The sequence below is a fragment of the Xenopus laevis genome, chromosome 5L, assembly GCF_017654675.1.
Source record: "Xenopus laevis strain J_2021 chromosome 5L, Xenopus_laevis_v10.1, whole genome shotgun sequence".
NCBI lineage: Eukaryota > Metazoa > Chordata > Amphibia > Anura > Pipidae > Xenopus > Xenopus laevis.
Window position 1 is genome coordinate 45140206 of NC_054379.1, and position 21074 is coordinate 45161279.

Genomic DNA, 21074 nt, shown 5'->3' on the forward strand with positions numbered 1-21074 from the left:
TGTCATATAAGCTGATGCTACTGGGTTGCTTATTATATTCTGATGCTTATCGTGCTGATTTCTGAGCTCCATGTACAATAATAATTTACTAATTATCCTCGGCCTTACATTGTGACATTTATAAACAGTGCTGCGCAATATGTTGGCGCTCTATAAATACATGCAGGTTGTAGGAGAGCAATCCCACTCCCAAACTCGAACCTCTGGTGAACTCTACTCTAAAAATAGCTTCAGTAGGCATAACTGCCATAAATCTTCTAGGGTTTGAATTTGGCTGGCAGTAAGTAACCCATTGACCAAATGTCTTCTTTAGCTTGTTGTAGGGTAGTGTTTAGAAGGCATATTGACAAGTCTCTTGGGACAGCAGGTTAGGGATATTTAATGCTTTAGTTTATTGCAAGAACAAGAGAATATTGAAAACTCCTGCAAACTGTAGCTACAGGGGGTAGTCCCAACCAATCAGCACCAGCAAGCATTTTTACACACACACAGAAAATCTAGTCCATAGATAAGATGCACAGTTGTAAACTTACAGGGCATGGCACCCATTCCACAGAAAAGGCCAGGCAAGGTGGGCATGCTAATATGTGACAATTTTCCAGGCTAGGCACATTCACTGAACTTAAAGAGATACTGACACCAGAAATTAAACACTTTCATAATTATCATAATATTGCCTTTGAAAGCTACTTATAACTTTTTCATAAAGCATTTGCAGGATGCTTTTACATTATCTGTCTGATGCCTCATGTTCCTGTATGAGGGGGCTGCCATATTTGTGCAGCAGGAGTCCATTAGCATTAGAAACTTTCACTGACAGGCTGAGATGGGACAGTCAAGTTGGCAAAACAGGTTTAGGTTTAGAAACTTCAACTAACAATTACTTACAAAAAAAAACCCTCTCAGCAAAAAAATGATCAACATGACCTATAGGTAACTTTTAATGTACATTCATATTTGAAACAGTAGTGTTTTAGTGTCAGAATGACTTTAAAGGAAAACTATACCCCTTAAACAATGTAGGTCTCTATAAAAATTAGGGATGCACCGAATTCACTATTTTGGATTCGGCCAAACCCGGAATCCTTTGCAAAAGATTCGGTGGAATACCGAACTGGGGGTGGGAAGGGGAAAACATTTTTTACTTCCTTGTTTTGTGACAAAAAGTCACGAGATTTCGCTCCCCGCCCATAATTTGCTTACACAAATTAGGATTTGGATTTGGTTTGGCCGGGTAGAAGGATTCGGCCGAATTCGAATTTTGCTGAAAAAGGCAGAATCCTGGATTCGGTGCATCTCTAATAAAAATATATTGCATTAAACAGCTTATATGTAAAACCATGCTTCATGTAAATAAACCATTTTCCTAATAATATACTATTTTTAGTAGTATGTGCCATTCGGTAATCATAAATAGGAACCTCCTAATTTAAAAAATAAAGGCCATCCCCGGGAATTGTATGATTCATGGTGCAAACAAACAAACCTAACAAACTATATATGTTAGGTCGCATGAGCCAATTAACAGACAGAGTTCTGTCTTTTGCTTCCACACTTCTTCCTGTTACAGTTAGAGCTGCAGTATTGCTGGTCAGGTGATCTCTGAGGCAGCACACAGACCATCACAAAATGGCAAGAGATGTAAAAGGGAATATTTACTCAAATATATAATCCAGTTTGATAAGATTCTTGAATATGCCACTTAAACTATGTTTTGCTCAAGTATTAATTTTGGGGTATAGTTTTCCTCTAATAACCACTTGCACAGGGGTAAAAAAACATCAGTGTAACAGGGTAAAAGGGACAATAGGGTAACATGGTAACAAGAGTAATGGGATAAAATAGGCTTATAAGGTAATAGTGTCACAGGGCCATGAGGCCAAGTGGTGAGGTCACTGGGGTAATTGGGGCAATATTATAAAAGTGGTAAAAGCGTAATGTGGTCAGGGGACACGGGGTCATGGGGCAATGGGATGACAGGGTCACTTGAGGCAACATGATCACAATGGGTAACTATCATGGGGACAAGGGGTCACAGGGTGTAACAAAGTCATCTCAATAAAACTCTTCTAGAAAGCAACACTTTGGTGGTCAAACAGTAAAGGGGCCATGTGGATAGATTGGTGGTGGTGGTGGCAGTGGGAGGATTGGTGTACAGACTGAGAAGTGGGGTGGGGGAGGTGCATGTGATCAAGTGGTTTGGGGTGGGGGTTGAAGCATCCAGGGTGCTCGGGCAAGAAGTATTTCCCTTGGGGACCCATGCTATTTAACCTAGCTCTGTGGTAAAACCCTGGCTGTACAACAAGTGATATTTACAAGTGTCACCTCACTCTGATCTAATCTAATGCCTATCTAGCCTAAGCCACGCACAAAAAAAAGGCAAAAAAATAAACTGCTCTAAAGCTCATATTTATATGATACTGTACTTATATGTTCTTCAAAGAGTCTCGCTGGTCTAAGGAAGGTATTGGTAACTGAGCGAATGTGCCCTAGGGTGGCTGATATCGAGTGGCCTATAAAGAAATACATTTGGTCCGGCATCGCCTTAGGGTAGAACTTCAGCAAGTTTTGGAAAATTGTAAAAAGTTGCACTGTGGGTAAAAGCTTTGCAAAAAAATTGCTAATATTTTGTAGTGCCTCACATCCCCATTCTCCCTGCACCCCAAGCAGCCGAGCCTAGGATACGTCCATTGTTTACTTCATCATTTCTCCATGTTATTCCCTCAACTACATTTTACAACTATCCATACTACATTTGCATGGCAGGTGAGAAGCAGCAGTACAAAATACAGAGTATAAAATATAAATACAGAACTATGTAAAGGAATGTTGTGTGTACAATACATGTACCAACAAAGGAACGGTTTGGGAGTACAGGGTCTTAATTTGTTATAGAATGGCTGATTCTAAACAATCAATTCTAAACAAATCAATTCAATTGGCCCTCATCTTTTCTTTTTTTTTATAGTTTTTGAATTATTTGCTTTTTTCTTCTCTTTCCTGCTTTCAAATGGGGGTCACTGGCACCTACTAAAAACAAATGCTCTGTAAGGATACAACTGTTTTGTTATTACTACTTTTTATTACTTATCTTTCTATTCAGGCCTCTCCTATTCATATTCCAGACTTTTAAGCTGGCCATAGACGTGCAGATTTACCTTCATATCCAGTGTCGGAGTGGGATACCATAAAATCATGGGCCCACTTTCCAAACTATTATTCGTCGTCTCCTCACTCAACCTCTTTATTCTCCTAATCTTTTATATTTAATTCTTCTAATTATTATGTTTTTTCCCCTCATAAAGAAATAGGGAATGACCATAATATAGGCTAAATGGTTAGAAGCAAGTGGGCCCCACTGACACTTGGGCCCACTGGGAGTTTTCCTTTTCCTTGTTTTTAGTAGGTGCCAGTGACCCCCATTTGAAAGCAGGAAAGAGAAAAAAAAAGCAAATAATTCACTGTTCTGACACTGTTCATATTGGACGACCGATCGCTCGGTGCCATCACCCAACCTGCCACTAACTGTTCAGATCAAATAAAGTAGTGAAAGAACAGATCAGACAATGTTCTCGCCCTGACAGCAATCGTACGAAAGTTTGTCTGACAAAAACAGTCTCCCACTGATATTGTCAGATGACCAATCCACGCAGAGATATTATCGGTAGCCGACAGAAATTTTATAACCTGTCTGAACGACCGATCGCCATCTCACGAAAAATGTCGGGACACTCCCCACACCGGCCGAAAATCGTTAGAAACGGAGATTCGTACGATCAAATCTTCGCATCTATGCCCATCTTTTCTCTTACTCAGATCTTAGCAACCAGATTGCCTAAATTAAAAACTGTAAAGCAGCTGAATAAACATGAAAACCAATTGCAAATTCTCAGACTATCATTCTCCGCACCATACTAAAACTTAATTTATTGTGATTCAATAAATAGGAAAAAGGAGAAGATAACCCGTACATTAGCACCAGGATATAGTAAACACAGCACACTAAATCTCTATTTAACTATGGGAGGATCACAGCCAGAATGGGGCATCACTGAAATCGCACCCATGTGCCATGTGGCTTGACCTGCCCTTTAAGAGAAGCGGCGAGTCGCTGACTAGTAGTAACACGCAATAGATAGGCGGGGAAAAGCACTGCGTTTCCTCTTTACAAGTTGCATCGCTTCATTTCTGGTCGTTCCTCTGGTTCCGATGCAACTAAACAGGATGCGCTTTCTCCTTATCCGCAGGATCTCCCAGCCTGTGTCTGTCAGTAGGGCAGTGGTACAGCAGGGCAATGGATGCGCCAGGCGAACGGCTAGCGGGGCAAGTAGCAGTCGGGACGGGCGGCAGTCGTCCTCGTCTGCTTGGAAATCAGCACAGGATCTGCACGCTTCGGCTGCCAGGTATGAGACGGGGTCATTAGGGGTCAGCATGTGGGCTCTGGTCTTCAGTGAGTCTGTCGGTGTCCTGGGACTGTCTGGCACCTCCACACTGTATGTAATAGAGGGGGATGGTTATGGGGCAGACATGCTCTGGCACCGCTGGGCGTGAGTAATAGAACATGGCACTAGTCATTTGGAGGAGGTGCATGAGGCGAGCATGAGAAGGCATTCTGTGTAACTGTGTAAGGCATTACTCTGAGCTGCCACTGCCCCGGGTAACACTCCAGCTTAGGTAGAAGCACGTGATGCTGGTCGGTAGGAGAGCTGCTGTGAGAATGCGGTGCTGTTAGTGGGTATGAGAGGATGCTCACTGGATCACATGGCCTGAGAGGGGAGTGTAGTTGGTATGTGCGTAGTTACTCGGACACTGACTATAACTTTATCACTGTGTGCAACACTCGCACTACCCCTGCTGAAACATTTTGTTGCCAAGTAGAAAGAGGTACAAATGGCCTGGGCTACTCTTGTGTCACAACCTCATGTTTTAACGCAGCACTAACATTTCCTACTCCGGATTTGCCGGTAAGCGGCTTCCACAACTTCCGGTAGGAGGCGGTACCATCTCCCACGTGGGAGGAGGACTGATGTGATGCAATTGTGTTTCCAAACACAATGAGCTGCGTGACTGAAAATGTTCTGTGTCCCTACTGCCTGGCAGTTACTGAAATATACACTGTAAGCTTGCTCTAACCTTATAGACTCGCTTATGGTGTGCAATGAGATAATTAAGCAAAAAGGAGCTGATGCATTTTCATATAACGCTTTCCAGCTTTCAAATGGTGGTCACTGACCCCCCCATCAAAAAAACAAATCTACAAATGCCATAAATAATAAAAATATATCACTCTACATTATACTAAAAGTTAACTCAAAGTTGGACAACTCCATAAAAGTAAAATTGTTTTTATTCTGCACAGCAGTATATGACTTTAAACCAATACACAACCAGACTAGGGAAATATATTGGTCAGATGTATTCCTCCTATGTCTCTGTTCTAGTGGAGGCTGAGAGAGAGTGCAAGAGAATCACCATGTTAAGTCACATGACTGCTGTAAGCCTTTTGGCTGATCCCTCTTGTGTGTGGGCCTTCCTGTGAGTACAGACAGTACCAATGCTTTCGTGGCAAATTGCTGGCAGCTGTAGCTAGAATTCATTTCCATGACCTTAGAGAAAGATCATGTTTCCTTTGCTGTAATTTTCAGCTGCAAATAGGTCTGGACTGAGAATCAAACTAGGCCCTGACATTTCAGGCACAAAGAGCCCCCACCAGCCAAATACATAGTGACTGTCTATGGAATCTTACAGCAGTTCCTCTGACATTTGTTAGAATCCACAGGTTGCCAGTCCTAGTCCAGCTGCATATTTTACATGGAATACATGCAGTCTCACACTCACAGTTTACTCTTAAGCTGGCCACAGACGCAAAGATCCGATCATACAAATCAACGTACGATTGGACTTCCCCATCTCCCGACCTGCCACCAACCATTCCGTTCAAATAAAGAAGAAAAGAACAGATCAGCCAATTGTTCTGCCCCTGACAGCAATCGTACTAAAGTTATGTCCGACCAAAGCTAGTGACAGTCTCCCTCTGAAAATCGTCCGACCGGCAATGCATGCAGAGAAATTATCGACAGCCGACAAATCTTTTAACCTGTCCGATTGACCAAACGAATGATCACAAAAAATGTCGGGACTCTCCACACACGGTCCGAAAATCGTACAAATCCTCGATTTGTACGATCAGATCTTTGCTTCTATGGCCAGCTTTACTGTGACAGAAATTAGTATGCAATGGTATAGGCTGTAGCAGTCACATGCAGTTTGCCAAGCCAACAGTTACTCTGGTTGCACTAGAATGGGGACCAATGATGTTCAGCAGGCGATATTTGTTAAGATCCAACGTTCAAATCCGCTAATTTATGAGGCCTGCTCTTCCCTTTCAGAAAAAGTATTCAGCGCTCAAAGGAAGTTTTCAGTGGTCTGCAAAGGGAAAGCTCTGCTTTTAAACCAGTTCTTGCAATAATACAGGTAAAATGCAGCTTATATTTATGTCATGAAGAGTGAGTGCATGTGTGTATGCAAGTCTTCTCACTACTAGCACAGTTCATTTACTGTAACGTGTCAAAGGGGTTGTTCACCTTCCAAACACTTTTTTTCAGTTCAGTTGTTTTCAGATTGTTCACCAGAAATAAAGACTCTTCTCAATTGCTCAATTGCTTTATTTGTGGCTGAATTTCCAAAATTGAAGTTTAAAGGGGATCTATGGTCGAAATCTATAACATTTCCTTTAGGGAATGATTATAATGCTATTTGTAATTGCAATGCATTTTTACCATTTGATGCTCTAATTGTCGTTACCTTCCCCCACAATCCACTCAGTTCACTTGTACAGAAAACCTGATGCGGGCGTCTCTTTTGCCTGACTCGCCCAACCACCAGTAAAAAAACAGTAGGCGTTCTCCAGCGCTCGCTGGATGCTAGGACTATGACATAGGGCTGGTAGTTGTCAGGGAGCCAGGATGCTCCCACCAGGGAGGTTGTCAGGATCAAGGAGGAAGCCCACAAGGGAATCATGGTCGCGGTATCCAAAGGGTAATCAAACGGTTTATCAAAGTCCAGGCAAGAGTTCAGAAGGCAGGCAGAATAATAAGCAAAGTCCAGGCAAGGGGTCAGGCAACGATCAGAAGCTAGGTAATATCTAAATTAGTTCACAGGAAACCCAGGAAACATGTAGGGAATGGATCCTATACTTGGGCGCCATTCTGGCGTCTTGGTAGGGTTTTTATATTTGAATTTGGCGCCATAGTGACGTCATCGGCGTCCTTGCGCCGACGTCAACGCGCTGACGTCATCGCGCCAGCGCCGCTACCCACGTGGCGGCCGTGGGCGCCGCCATTTTGGGAGCGACGCCGGCAGGGGAGGACACGCCGCCCAGAGCTCCTGGAACTGACCGCGGCAATCGTGACAGTAGTGAGGCGTGCGCGAGCGCACACATTGACCTGACATCTTTAAAAATAACCGCCTACTGTTTATTTTATTGGTGGGTGGGCGGGTCAGGCAGAAGAGAGCAGAAGCCGCTGGCCATGAAGGTTTTCTGTACAAGTGAACTGAGCTGATTGTGGGAGAATACATTGACAGGCGAGGTAACGGCTATTAGAGCATCAAAACTGGTAAAAAAAAAAAAAAAATGCATTGCAATTACAAATAGCATTAAATAGCCTGCACATAACTTTCTTATGCTGCTGCTTGATCATTCACTTATAACTATATATCTTACATGTTCAACATAAATCAATAATGTGAAGGTTAATACAAACTGTAATAGTAATGTAATAGTAGTGTTTTCTTTTATTTAAAGTACAACAGTATTGTCCAGTGTTCCACAGCAAATAGGCATCAGTCACACATGTACCTGGACATAATCTATAATCCATAATATACATAGTATTGTTATACACTGGGCAACTCCCTGCCTTTATTGCATTATAAAAACACAAACAGTGTCCATTAGTATTTATTGCTATGATATTGCAGAACAGCAGCTGTAGGTTTGTTTTCCTTCATATTGATATATGATCAGGTGCAGGGAGTTGCAAGGGGAATTCCAGCTGTTGTGGAACAATTTATAATCAGGTGCAGGGAGTTGCAGGGTAAAAGGCAGCTATTCTGGAACAATTTATAATCAGGTGCAGGGAGTTGCAAGGTCAAATGCAGCTATTCTGGAACAATTTATGATCAGGTGCAGGGAGTTGCAAGGGGAAATGCAGCTGTTGTGTAACAATTTATGACCAGGTGCAGGGAGTTGCAAGGGGAATGCAGCTGTTCTGGAACAATTTATGAACAGGTGCAGGGAGTTGCAAGGTAAAATGCAGCTGTTCTGGGACAATTTATAATCAGGTGCAGGGAGTTGCAAGGGGAATTCCAGATGTTGTGGAACAATTTATAATCAGGTGCAGGGAGTTGCAGGGTAAAATGCAGCTATTCTGGAACAATTTATAATCGGGTGCAGGGAGTTGCAAGGTCAAATGTAGCTATTCTGGAACAATTTGATCAGGTGCAGGGAGTTGCAAGGTAAAATGCAGCTGTTCTGGAACAATTCATGACCAGGTGCAGGGAGTTTCAAGGGGAAATACAGCTGTTGTGGAACAATTTATAGGGAGTTGCAAGGGGAAATAAAGCTGTTATGGAACAATTTATAGGGAGGTGCAGGGAGTTGCAAGGGAATAAATACAGCTGTTCTGGGATAATTTATGATCAGGTGCAGGGAGTTGCAAGGGGAAATGCAGCTGTTATGGAACAATTTATAGGGAGGTACAGGGAGTTGCAAGGGAATAAATGCAGCTGTTCTGGGATAATTTATGATCAGGTGCAGGGAGTTGCAAGGGGAAATGCAGCTGTTATGGAACAATTTATAGGGAGGTGCAGGGAGTTGCAAGGGAATAAATGCAGCTGATGTTCTGGTCTGGAATTGTATAACATATAATAACAGATGCAGGGAGTAAAACCCTTTACAAAGGAAAACCCAAGATGTTGATTGCTTTTTGTATACAACATAAAACTGTGTAGAAAATGACTATGGTATTTACACTAACTGTTCATACACATTGCCCCCAAAAAAGAATAAAATACTTTTAGCAGCAGATTATGTATTATTTATACAGAAGTTTACTTTTCTTTCTTTTCCACAATAATTGCAGGGCAAGAGAAATGAACAAGCAGTGAAGAGAGGGGGAGGAAAACAAACAGGGCTGAGAGGGGGTTAAATAAATAGGACAGAGAGGGAGAGAAAGGAGCAGGGAAGGGAAAACCTGCAGTAAGGGTTAACAGAAGTCTGCAGGGAAAGACTAAGAGAGACATCACAGACACACCCATTCCTCCCTCACTGGCTGTTGCTCTATAGCTTATACAGAAAGAGCTGTCGGCTGCAGCTCAGATACTGAAGAGTCTGAGACAGGAAGTTGCAAAGGGGGAGGGCAGAGAACAGTTTTCAAGCTAATACAGACGTTTTTTGATGCAAAAGGTATTAAAATAAAAACACTTTCTTCTATTTTACATTTGAAATGGTTTGATGCATTGTGAAAATTTATGCTATATGTCCCCTTTAATTCAGGTGCAGATTCTGAACTGCTACAATTTGCTTCATTAGTCGATACATTTCTCAACAGCATCTGTGGAATATTAGCAACTATTGTATCAATTCTAACAGCAAACTCAGGGATTCTGCTCAGCAGTGCCAAATATAAGAATTGTATCCACTAATGTATTAGAACGGTTTACTGAGTCAGCAACCACCCTCCAGAGCTGTATTAGAAAGACATAAGAAGGAGAAAAATGAAACTTTAAACTTCAATATGAGAAAAACGGTCGCAAATAGAAATACAATTTTTAAATTGCTTTCTATTATCTTTCTGAAAACAGCTGAACTGAAAAAAAGTGTTCGAAGGTGAACAACTCCTTTAATTTACTGTAACAAAGTATTGTGTATTGGCACAAGTTCACACTGTACCATCTATTTAGTTATCTATTTTGTGTGTGTAAATATGGAATATTATACCCCCTACTAAAAACTATTAGGATATTCTATGTCTGAGAATAGTTCCTTGACTGTATGAAGGCTGAGTGCTTTTATTCAGGTCACAAAACTCCAAAGTAATGATTGCTCACTAAGTATTTATTTTATTCTAAGGCAAGTGTGGATGATCTAACTTTGGAGACCACCAAGAACTATGCAGAAGAGGTAAGATTTTTACAATGTACCCTGTCAACATAAGTGATGTCCAGTTCGACCATCTACTTTTCAACATGCTAGTAACATTTGTCATCAATTATTTATTGTTAAAATGTCCTTCTCGGAGACATGCTTATAGTTGTTGATGTAGTATAGATCACTTTAAAATTTTAAAGAAACATTTTTTTGGTACGGTAATGTACAGCCTGTTTCTCTGTGTAAATAGATCGCAACAGACTAGTTAAAATGGTTTGAGTTGTTTCCTCAAAGTGACAGAAAGGTAGTAAAACCACAACATGCTAAACTCTAACAGAAATTTCTCGGCACTGCGATAATATGCGATAAACACAAAAGGCTATTAATGTGCTATTGGTAAAATATATTTTTTTATTTCTCTCCAGCTGGGAGTTGATGTCCTTCACATATGTTTGCCTCAAGAGAGCAGGGACGAAGAAGTAAGACTAAATAAAAACGATATATGATGTCCTGTCATAAATTATTGTCATAAATTGGCATTCTAGTGTAATATATTTTTATAATTTAAGAATGAGGAAGTGTTGGTTGGAATTATTTTTTTGGCAAAACATCTGATGCCTGCTGTCTCTTTGACTTGTCTCTCTTATCTGTGGCAAGGATGTTTGTCTGAACTTTCACCTAGATTTCATATTTGTGCAGTTTTCAAAAGCAGGCAACAATATAAGATATCAAGGAAAATATATTCTATACATAAGCAATAAACTCTAACCTTTCTATACAGTTTAGTATATATTGAATATAAGGTTGCTGAGCAAATTAGCCAAATTATCTACATATTTTAGTGTACTGTTTGCCAGATAGGTTGTAATCACCATCTACATTAAAAGGAGAAGGAAAGGCTAAAATTAAGTAAGCTTTATCAGAAAGGTCTATATAAATACACCATTAAACCCTCATAGTAATGCTGCTCTGAGTCCTTTGTCAAAAGAAACACTGCATTTATTTCCTTCTATTGTGTACACATGAGCTTCTGTATCAGACTTGCTTCTTTCAGCTTAAACCTCCAGGTCATTGGCTTGAGCATGCTCAATTTGCTCCTCTTCCTCCTCCCCTCCCTGCTTTAATCTGAGCCCAGAGCTATGAGCGAGTAGGGAGAGAATAAGGCAGGAAGTGATGTCACACCAAGCTAATATGACGGCAACTATCCTAAATAAACAGCTTCTAGAGCGGTTTATTTAGGTATGGTAAAACATTCTACAGAATAAATATAGTGTTCTAGCTTGCACTATTGTGGCTAATCTATTGGCAATAATATGCCTCAGTACTTTTCCTTCTCATTTAAAGCGATAGTATACCCCTTAATGGAAAGGGTTTATACTAAACATATTTTTGAGTAATTTTTTAATTAAGAAATATCCACAGCTTTTATGTCATGTACTAAACAAGAAAGTGAAACCAGTTTCATTTTTAACTGTTAAAAATACGTCCGTTTGTGGTTATGCTGAGCATAGTTCATGCTGGAACACATTTCTTTTGTGCTTCATAATACAACAAAATATTGGTTTAAATTGAAAGTTTAGCTATAATGCATACAATGAGGACTTCAACACCTGTCCTATTTATTGTACTCTTGTTGATAAAAGGTGTAAATAGCGTTGTATTGCTACTTTATAACAACCACTTTTTTGGTTTTCATTTTATAATTGTCTATTTGGAATATTAAGAGTGAATTTATAATTACCTAATGTTTTCCCCATTTATGTACTATGAAGGTGACAGGAATTCAGCTTGCAATTTTAATCTACCGGTACATGAAAGAGTCCGTGTCTCTCTCACTTTAATAACCTCATCCCTTTAGCCTTTCAATTCCTACCTCATTGGATTTTTCGCGATTGTAAACTCCAACCACATACATGCACTATGATAAGTTTTAATAACCTCCCTTTATGTTTAAAGTTGGAGTGTGGATGGAAAGTGCAGTGCCCTGAGGAAAGCCGCACAAGCATGGGGAGAACATGCAAACTCCTTTCAGGTAGTTTTGATCCCAGCCAGAGAACGAAGACCCCAGTTACCACAAGGCAGCAATCCCTATATAAATGTAGTTTTGCTTTTAAAGCTCTTAGTTCTTTTGGCACAAAACAAAGCTACATATGAATGAAAAGTTAGCCATAACACTTTCACTGCAACAATACAATGGCAAACTTTTAATTTATTAATATAATATATTACTATATATTTCCCATTAATACTTTAATTCAAATGGGCTTCTGTTCCCTCCTCCCCACACCTCGCATCCACTGCTTTGGGCTCTTTAGGGCACCCAACCACAGAATTTGGCACCCTTATACTTTACTAGAAGCCAGATGAGGAAGTGGTCTGTTGTCTCTGAGAACATGGGCAAATAAATGGGGATCGAGTAGCAAAAATACTGTAACTTCTTAGATTGTCTTGTAGTTCCAATGTGGAGTCTATTTGTGCATCAAGGTCTGAAATGTAACGAATTGCACTCTGCTAAAAGAAGCATGTACTTTGTTTTGCTATAAGAACAAAAGCAAGTCTTCAAGTCATTTTATTCAAGAATAAAATGGTATAGTGGCTCTTTAACTCATGCATTAAACTAAGTGATGTGATTAGACTTGTTTTTGCCTTTAATTGATTAATTAAATGTCCCTTTATTAGGCAGGCATGTGTCTTGGCAATGTCCCAGACTTTTAATTGCAGTTTACTTGTTGTTACCTAATTTACTATACTAGAAATTATCTACAGCCAATGCTAAATATGGATTTTACTATTCTTTTTAGATTATTGATGAAATCTTAAAACTCAATGAAGACCCAAAGGTCCATGGTCTCGTCCTCCATTTGACTGATCCAAACAGCAAAATATTAAATGCTGTGCGACCTGAGAAAGATGTGGACGGGTAAAGCATACATTAATGATTTCAGTCGGTCACATTTGAATGGGGGTCAGAAAACCTAGTTTTTTCTTTGTTTGAAATCTTGCATTCTTCACATGGAGCTTCCTATCATGTACAACTATAATGGGTCTAGACCGTTTAACTCTTTCTTGGGTTTGAGGTATCATCTGCTACACACATTTTAGAACTCTGCTAAAACTAAAGGTTAACTATGTCTGTACAAGCATAACTTTTCTGATATCTGATTTTTTTGTTTAAGAAGTTACTTAAAGGCATACCATCAGCATAATTACCCTCTTTCCTTAGATTTTTACACACTTTTTTGCTTTCTGTCACTTTGGAGGTTCGGATATTTCTCTACATTCATTTTATATTGAAAGTGCGAATAACACAGTTTTATAATTGATTTCTGAAAAATGTAGGCAATCACCACAGTATTTAATACGTGTCACAAAAGCTTGTGTTAAAGGGAGGGTGAGCATGGTACTTTGTTCAGTTCTTTGGCCGACCAGTCAACAATGTAACCATGCAGCATAGAACAAACATTACAGTGGGGAACCTAATGCTGGCTTTTTGTTTGCATCTGATCGATATTCTTACTTACCCTACTTTCATGGTGAACTCTCGGTTCAAATTTAAGTGTGAAGGTGAACAAAACAATGCATTTAGAAATACAAAGGCAAAATGAAATACTGCCTCCCATAGACTCGATTATATCCAAATAATCCTAATTTTTTCCCCCTTTTCTATGTAATAAAACAGTACATTGTACTTGATCCAAATTAAGATAATGTATAATGAATCCTTACTGGAAGCAAAACCTGCCTTACGTAAGGTATGAAGATTCGAATTACAGAAAGATCCTTTATTCAAAAAACATCCGGTCCCAAGCATTATGGATAACAGTTATAACTGTATATTTTTCGTCACCTGGAAATAAAACGCAAAAAAAAATGCAAACACACATACACGTACATTCACATGTGTGCACACATGTCTATGTACATAATATAACTGTAGGCCAGGATAAGTTGCAGGTCCAAGATGTCCAATCTGCTGATAAGGGAATCACCCAAAATACTCATGAGGAAGACCAATTGTTGAGTCCAATGAAAATGCCTTTCTTCTAGTTTAAAGCAGTGGCCTCCTGTTCTGTTTTGTGTGAAAAAAAATCCCAAGATAAAGTATTTGTATTTAATACCCTCAAAGAAAACCAACAACTTGTTACATTCTTATTAGCATGTTTGTTACACCTCTGCAATTTTTGACTCTTAATGTACCATGCCAAGGAGTCAGGGAAGATTAGTGCTCTTGCTAAGATCTTGGGGTAAATTCCATCAGGTCCTCGATTTTATTAACTGCTTCCTCAAAGGTGTAATCAGAAAAAAAAAGTTTTCTTTTTCCTGTCTATCCAGTACTAACCCTGATTCTGATATCAAGGGTCCTATGCCCTCCCATTTATTTTTTACAGGTTTGTGAATCTTATCTAGAATTCTCTGGACCTGGGGTTTTCCAGATAAGGGTTCTTTCTGTTATTTGGATCTCCATACCTTAAGTCTACTTGAAAATAATTTAGATATTAAATAAACCCAATAACATTTTTACCTCCAATAAGGATGAATTACCTTAGCTAGAATCAAGTAAAAGGTACTGTTTTATTATTACTAGGGATGCACCGAATCCCGGATTCAGGTTCGGGATTCGGCCTTTTTCGGCATGATTCGGCCGAATCCTTCTGTCCGGCCGAACCGAATCCGAATTATGCAAATTAGGGGAGGAGAGGGAAATCGCATGACTTTTTGTCACAAAACAAGGAAGTAAAAAAATTTCCCCTTCCCACCCCTAATTTGCATATACAAATTAGGATTCGGTTCGGTATTCGGATATCAAAAATTTTTTCAGTGCATTTAAGGTGTGGTTTAACCAATAACTTCTGCAAAGGCAAATTTATTGTTTCTGTACAATAATCCTGTCCAATATTCTAACCCTTTATTGCAGCTGCCTGGTACTTCTGCTGAGCTAATCTATTTCTATTCCTAAACTTCTGATTTGTCCATATTGATATTTTATTTAGAATTAACTTGCTGCTGCCAAGGTCATCTACCATTTCCATGCTGGTCCTCCTTTATGTGCCAGTATTTTCATAATAAGCATATGTAGTACAAGTATGGGACCTGTTATCCAGAATGCTCGGGACCTGGGGTTTTCCGGATAATGGATCTTTCTGTAATTTGGGTCTTAATGCCTTAAGTCTACTAGAAATTCAATTAAACATTAAATAACCCCAATAGGCTTGTTTTGCTTCCAATAAGGATTAATTATATCTTAGTTTGGATCAAGTACAAGATACTGTTTTATTATTACAGAGAAAAAGGAAATAATTTTAAAAAATTTGGATTATTTGGATAAAATGGAGTCTATGGGAGACAGCCATTCCGTATTTCGGAGCTTTCTGGGTGAGGGATCCTATACCTCTAAAACATAGTTTACTTCCACAAATTAAATATTTTTTCTTTTCTCTTAAAACAGTGTCACAGATGTGAACCTAGGGAAGATGACTCGTGGTGACATGCAAGAAGGATTTATATCTCCTATTGCCAATGGCGTCATAAATTTGCTTGAGAAAACAGGTATGATACTGTCTTTATATATTTGTACACAGTGTTGGTGAGTGTATTGCCCCAATGGAACCTGCTAGTGCAGGTTATAAATAACTTACAGTCAAATGAAAAAGTTTGGGAACCCCTCTCAGCCTGCATTAAAATTTACCCCACTTTCAATAAAAAATATAACCGTTGTATGCCTGTCATTTCCCAGGAACATCCAAGTACTGGGGTGTTTTCTGAACAAAGATTTTTAATGAAGCAGTATTCAGTTGTATGAAATTAAATACAATTTGAAAAATAATTAGGTACCCTTGTAATTTTGCTAATTTGAATGCATGCAACTGTTCAATAGTGATTACTGGCAACACCAAATTGGTTGAATTAGCTCATTACCAACCCTACCTGGACCACCCTCCTTCCCCCCCCCAGCCTACTTGGTACCCGGGGCAAATGCCCCTAACTTTTAACTTACCCCTCCGTGCAGATTCTGTCCTCGGCAGTTCACAACAGCCATCTTCTTTTCTTCCGCAAACTTCAGAAGCAGAGCGGAGTTTCGGCGCATGCGCAGTTGGAGTAATCTTCCAGCCGTGAACAACTGCGCATGCACAGGAAGTCACGAAAATTTCCGAAATGAATAGATTTCAGTAAAAAAAAAACTAATCGCTTGAATTGTTCGAGTTTTCGGCCAAAACCCTCTGGGGAAAAAAAAACCCTGAACATCATGAAGGCTATTAACATCTTCAAATGGTTCAAGGGACCTCTGCCATTGACTTCTACATGACCTTGACAGATTTTCAATGGTGTGTTTTCGGAATTGAGCTATTTCCAGGGTATGGTTATAATGAATCTTGAAATGTAAGTTTGTTTTCAACAAATAACCTCTAAAAACTCTGGATTCTCTTGTTGCTTGAAAGAAACAATAAAAGAAAGTGGCATGTGCAAGCACTGTTTTAACCCTTTAATAATAAAATGATTGCACTTACAAGCATATGAATAATGTCTCTACTCATGCATTTTTTTGTGCAAAATATTGTTTTAATTCCTCTGGGTTTGTTTGGTCTGCTTCACTTTAACTACATTCTTGTAACCTAGGCATTGCATATAAATGATTAGTCATCTTAAAGATAACTAAAAAAATAAAGTGCCCTGGAGAATCATGTTGCTGATTAGTCATCTTGCCACTATTCTTTTCAGACTACTGCTTCAGTGTTCTCCCCAGAAAATGTTTTTCTCCTAGTGGGGAAAACCTCACCCACCGGTAAACAACAAATGTAGTGTTTGGTGAACACATTTATTTTTTAAAAACAGCGTTGGCTTATGCTTTGTTTGGTTCAGGTCAGAGGCGTAACTAGAGGGGGGCGGTCCCTGGCGGGGGACGTGCAGCCGTGCCCCGCCCCCCTCCGTACGGCCGGAAACGGCCGCAGAACTGAGTGGCGCGTGAGCTGCCGGGGGCCCTGAGGGGGTGCGGGCCCTGGCCCAATCGCACCCCCCTGCTCCCCTGGTAGTTACGCCACTGGTTCAGGTCAGTTACTTGGGCACTTCCACATAAGTCATCAGCTAGATGGGTGCATTGGCACTTCTGCAGGTTGTTAGGAGCACTTAAGGGCACAAATACTTTTTGAGAGTTGTGTCCATGCATGATCAGTTTTTCATCCATTTTACCATTTTGCGCTTGCAAGTATAAGTGAGGTTGATTCAACCATTATCCAGAATAGAAAATAATAAAACAATACCTTGTACTTGACTAAGCTGTATCAACTCCTTTTTTTATTTAATGTTTTTAAAGGTATTTTAGTGTACTTCAGGTCTGGTGATTCAAATTAAAGGAAGACCCCCCCCCAGGTCCCAAGCATTCTAAAGAAAAGATTAATAGATCCCTTACCTGTGAGGATACCTAGGTTGAGTTACTGGTCAACTGTTTCTATAGGTTTAAAAGAAAAATCACATTGACTGCTACATTAATCTAACCATCAATATCTCTTTCTTCCTTGTTCTAGTGCAAACATCTCTGTATGGGAAGCACGTGTTAATAGTTGGGGCTGATGGTTCGTTAGAAGCCTCTCTACAGTGCCTGCTTCAGAGGAAAGGTGCCATATCCGTAGGGTGCCCATGGCAAACACAAAACTTGCAGAAAAAGGTACAGTTTATAGGTGGCATTAGATTTCCATCAATGCAGCTGTTTATGTTCAACGCTTGTAGGCAAATCTCACAGAACTGATATGAAAATGCATACAGCAGGCTGATTTGTCTGTAGAACTTAGTCTTTGCCACATGGTGGCACCAGATTCCATACTTGGAATCTTCTGTCTAAAGTGTTTTTTAATAGAACAGTTATTGTATTAAGCCAGTGATCCCCAACCAGTAGCTCGTGAGCAACATGCTCCCCAACCCCTTGGATGTTGCTCACAGTGGCCTCAAAGCAGGTGCTTATATTTCAATTCCAGGCTTACAGGCAAGTTTTGGTTGTATAAAAACCATGTGTACTGCCAAACAGAGCCTCCTATAGGCTGTCAGTCCACATAGGGGCTACCAATAGCCAATCACAGCCCTTATTTGGCAGCTCCCAGGAACATATTTCATGCTTGTGTTGCTCCCTAACTCTTTTTAAAATTGAATATGGCTCATGGGTGAAAAAGGTTCATCTGTGGGTATTTTTTTTTTTTTTTTCTATTAAATGATCGTACTTCTGCTAAACTTTCATATGGGTATTTATTTACAAGCTTGTAAACTATCTCACTCACAAAAAAACTGAACACATCTTGATCATGATAGTGATTCTAATACAAAACAATTAAAACAAAGTCTGATGGATATGAGAAGTCATATGGACTGGTTTCCGGTTACCAAAGTGCAAGCTGTAGTAAAAAAATATATTCAAGATTGATGGGCTTTTCTGTGTGTTATTCAGATTTGTTAGATTACATATATAATAATGTCATGCAAACTCTTGCATAATAATGTAATGCAAAAAAGTACATTTTTAAATATATGCAGTATGTTCATTGTAAACCTTAACAGATATGTAGATGGTGGAAATTATTGCTCTTGGTTTTAAAAAAACAGCTAATATCAACCTTTGATACTAAGCCCTAGGATATTATACTGTAAATGCATTGAACTAAAATATTTTGAAGTGATTTTAAAGAGATTTTCATTAGTTATATTGGTCCCTGTTGCAGTCTGGGGTCTGCATAGGCACATAGCATTAAGCAACCTGTGTTTTTGGAGGTTATGAAATCATATGGGAACATATATAACAACCTCTTGCAGCTGCCACTCTATGTCATGTGGGATCACTCGCTGCATAGCGTACCACCATTCTGCCCTGTTGCGCTGGTGTAAAAGGATTTACAAGGAGAGACAATATAATCCAGGAGCAAAGTGTTTGCACCAGGTGGAGGAGAAGGACCATCTCTTGTCTCAATAACATAGTGAGTTACGTTGACACACATCCATCAAGTTCAACCTTTTAAGTCTATATAAAACGTGCTTGTTGATCCAGAGGAAGGCAAAAAAACAACTGAAGTCTCTCCAATTCAATTCTTTCATTGAGAACAGTAATAATTTATTATAATTTCAAATGACAACCATTGATTTTCTGTGTTTTTAGCAGAAAATATAATGCCCCAATCTATGCTCCTCCAAAGGGCAGCCCTAAAAAGCACTAAAAACAATTTCTGAAATTCAGAGTTTTTGTTGCCCCAATGTATAACTTTTTTATTTTTATTTTTTTGCACCAAACATTAAATGAGATCACGTTATGATTGCGGTTACCCTAAAGGGCGCAAATTCCTAACGGGTGCAGACATCACTTCGCTGTCGAAGGAGGCGAATTTTCGCTCTGGCGAATGGACGTAACTCCGCAAATTCACAAAGATGCGGAGTATACTGAACGTTACCTCATTCCCCAGCTCAGACCAGGCGAAGTGCAATGGAGTGCATAGGACTTCCTCAATTTTTAGTGCAAAATTTTTCCCAAAAAATGCTGGCGTCTTTTCCTTTTTACTGAGTGATAGCCTGCAATGGTCCATAAATTCTTTTTTCAGTAACCGGGTTCTCCCCTCCATTTTCTAACATATGGAATATGAACTATACGGTGGGCTCATGTGTAGGGCATTATAACAACTCTATTTTATTTATTAAGGTTCCCTGGACTTGTGTAATGTAATTTATTTGGTGCAACATATACGTCCATGTAACTTTATCATTTCCCGCTGTATGCAAATTAGGCAACGCTAGTGCATCTTTGCTTTGATTGCCGCAGTAACGCTAGCGAAAATTTGCCAGCGTTCGGCGCCGTGGACTCCACTTCGCACTGAATTTAAGCCTGGCAAAGTGTTGCAATGGCTGCAAAGCCGTCAATGGCGAACTTTTGCTGGTTAGGTAATTTGCCTCTTAGCCTCCTCCTCCTTATTTACATTAAGGGGTCTACAGCATCCTCCTGCAATTCATTTGCTGGACTTTTTATAATCGGTGAAGAGCTCCACCCATAAGGCTTCACCTCCCTCATTTGTTAACATCACCTCCTCCATTATATTGGCTTTTAAATGCTGCCTAACAAACCCATAGTAGTGATGTGTGAGAGAACCTGAAGCCCGCGGGACGCACTGTTTTACCCCCAGGTTTGGCAGGTTAGGGTTGACTTCTGCACAAAGTTTATGGGCCTCCAAGTGCCCCACTTCCACCAGAAGTGCTCCTTTTTATATATTTGCAAGCCGTTGTGCCTTTTCCTCTTTCCGTGATGTTACGGCGGGCGCATGTATATAAATAGTAGTGCGAGTCTGATGCGCTTTCTCAGGTGTCAGGTGTGGGTCGAGTTTTTCTCAACCCGCACATCACTAAAACATACCCCTCCTCATTTTGTATTGCCTTTGTCCCTCGGAAACAAAGTATAGCAGCTGTTAAGTGCCCCACTTCCACCAGAAGTGCTCCTTTTTATATATTTGCAAGCCGTTGTGCCTTTTCCTCTTTCCGTGATGTTACGGCGGGCGCATGTATATAAATAGTAGTGCGAGTCTGATGCGCTTTCTCAGGTGTCAGGTGTGGGTCGAGTTTTTCTCAACCCGCACATCACTAAAACATACCCCTCCTCATTTTGTATTGCCTCTGTCCCTCGGAAACAAAGTATAGCAGCTGTTAACTGCCTAGTGGCAACAATTATTCAGCCACATCATATTTCCCCCTCCAGTGCCAGCAAGTCCAGCTCTCCCATTTAACCTGTCCTCCATGTAATCTGACACCTAGTTTGAAATCTCCTCCAACCCTCTAGCCATCTTCTCCCCCAAAGCAGCTGCACCATCATTATTGAGGTACAGCCCATCCCTGGCAAAGAGCCTGTAGCCGATTGGTGTAGGGAGGAGACTTTTTGGGTTTTTGTAGAACTGGGACGATCTCTAAGCCA

The 21074-nt window shown here is 40.0% G+C and overlaps 1 protein-coding gene across 1 annotated transcript in view; it reads left to right on the plus strand.

Moving 5' to 3' along the window:
- The first annotated feature begins 4043 nt into the window (after positions 1 to 4043).
- The window catches only part of mthfd1l.L (methylenetetrahydrofolate dehydrogenase (NADP+ dependent) 1 like L homeolog), a 121653-nt gene continuing 104622 nt past the window's right edge, over positions 4044 to 21074 (plus strand). The window contains exons 1-7 of the mRNA XM_018262983.2: positions 4044 to 4403; positions 6390 to 6474; positions 10133 to 10183; positions 10576 to 10629; positions 12952 to 13070; positions 15597 to 15697; positions 17671 to 17810. Coding sequence (XP_018118472.1) covers positions 4210 to 4403; positions 6390 to 6474; positions 10133 to 10183; positions 10576 to 10629; positions 12952 to 13070; positions 15597 to 15697; positions 17671 to 17810 — 744 coding nt within the window. The 5' untranslated portion in view covers positions 4044 to 4209. The remainder of the gene's footprint in view (positions 4404 to 6389; positions 6475 to 10132; positions 10184 to 10575; positions 10630 to 12951; positions 13071 to 15596; positions 15698 to 17670; positions 17811 to 21074) is intronic.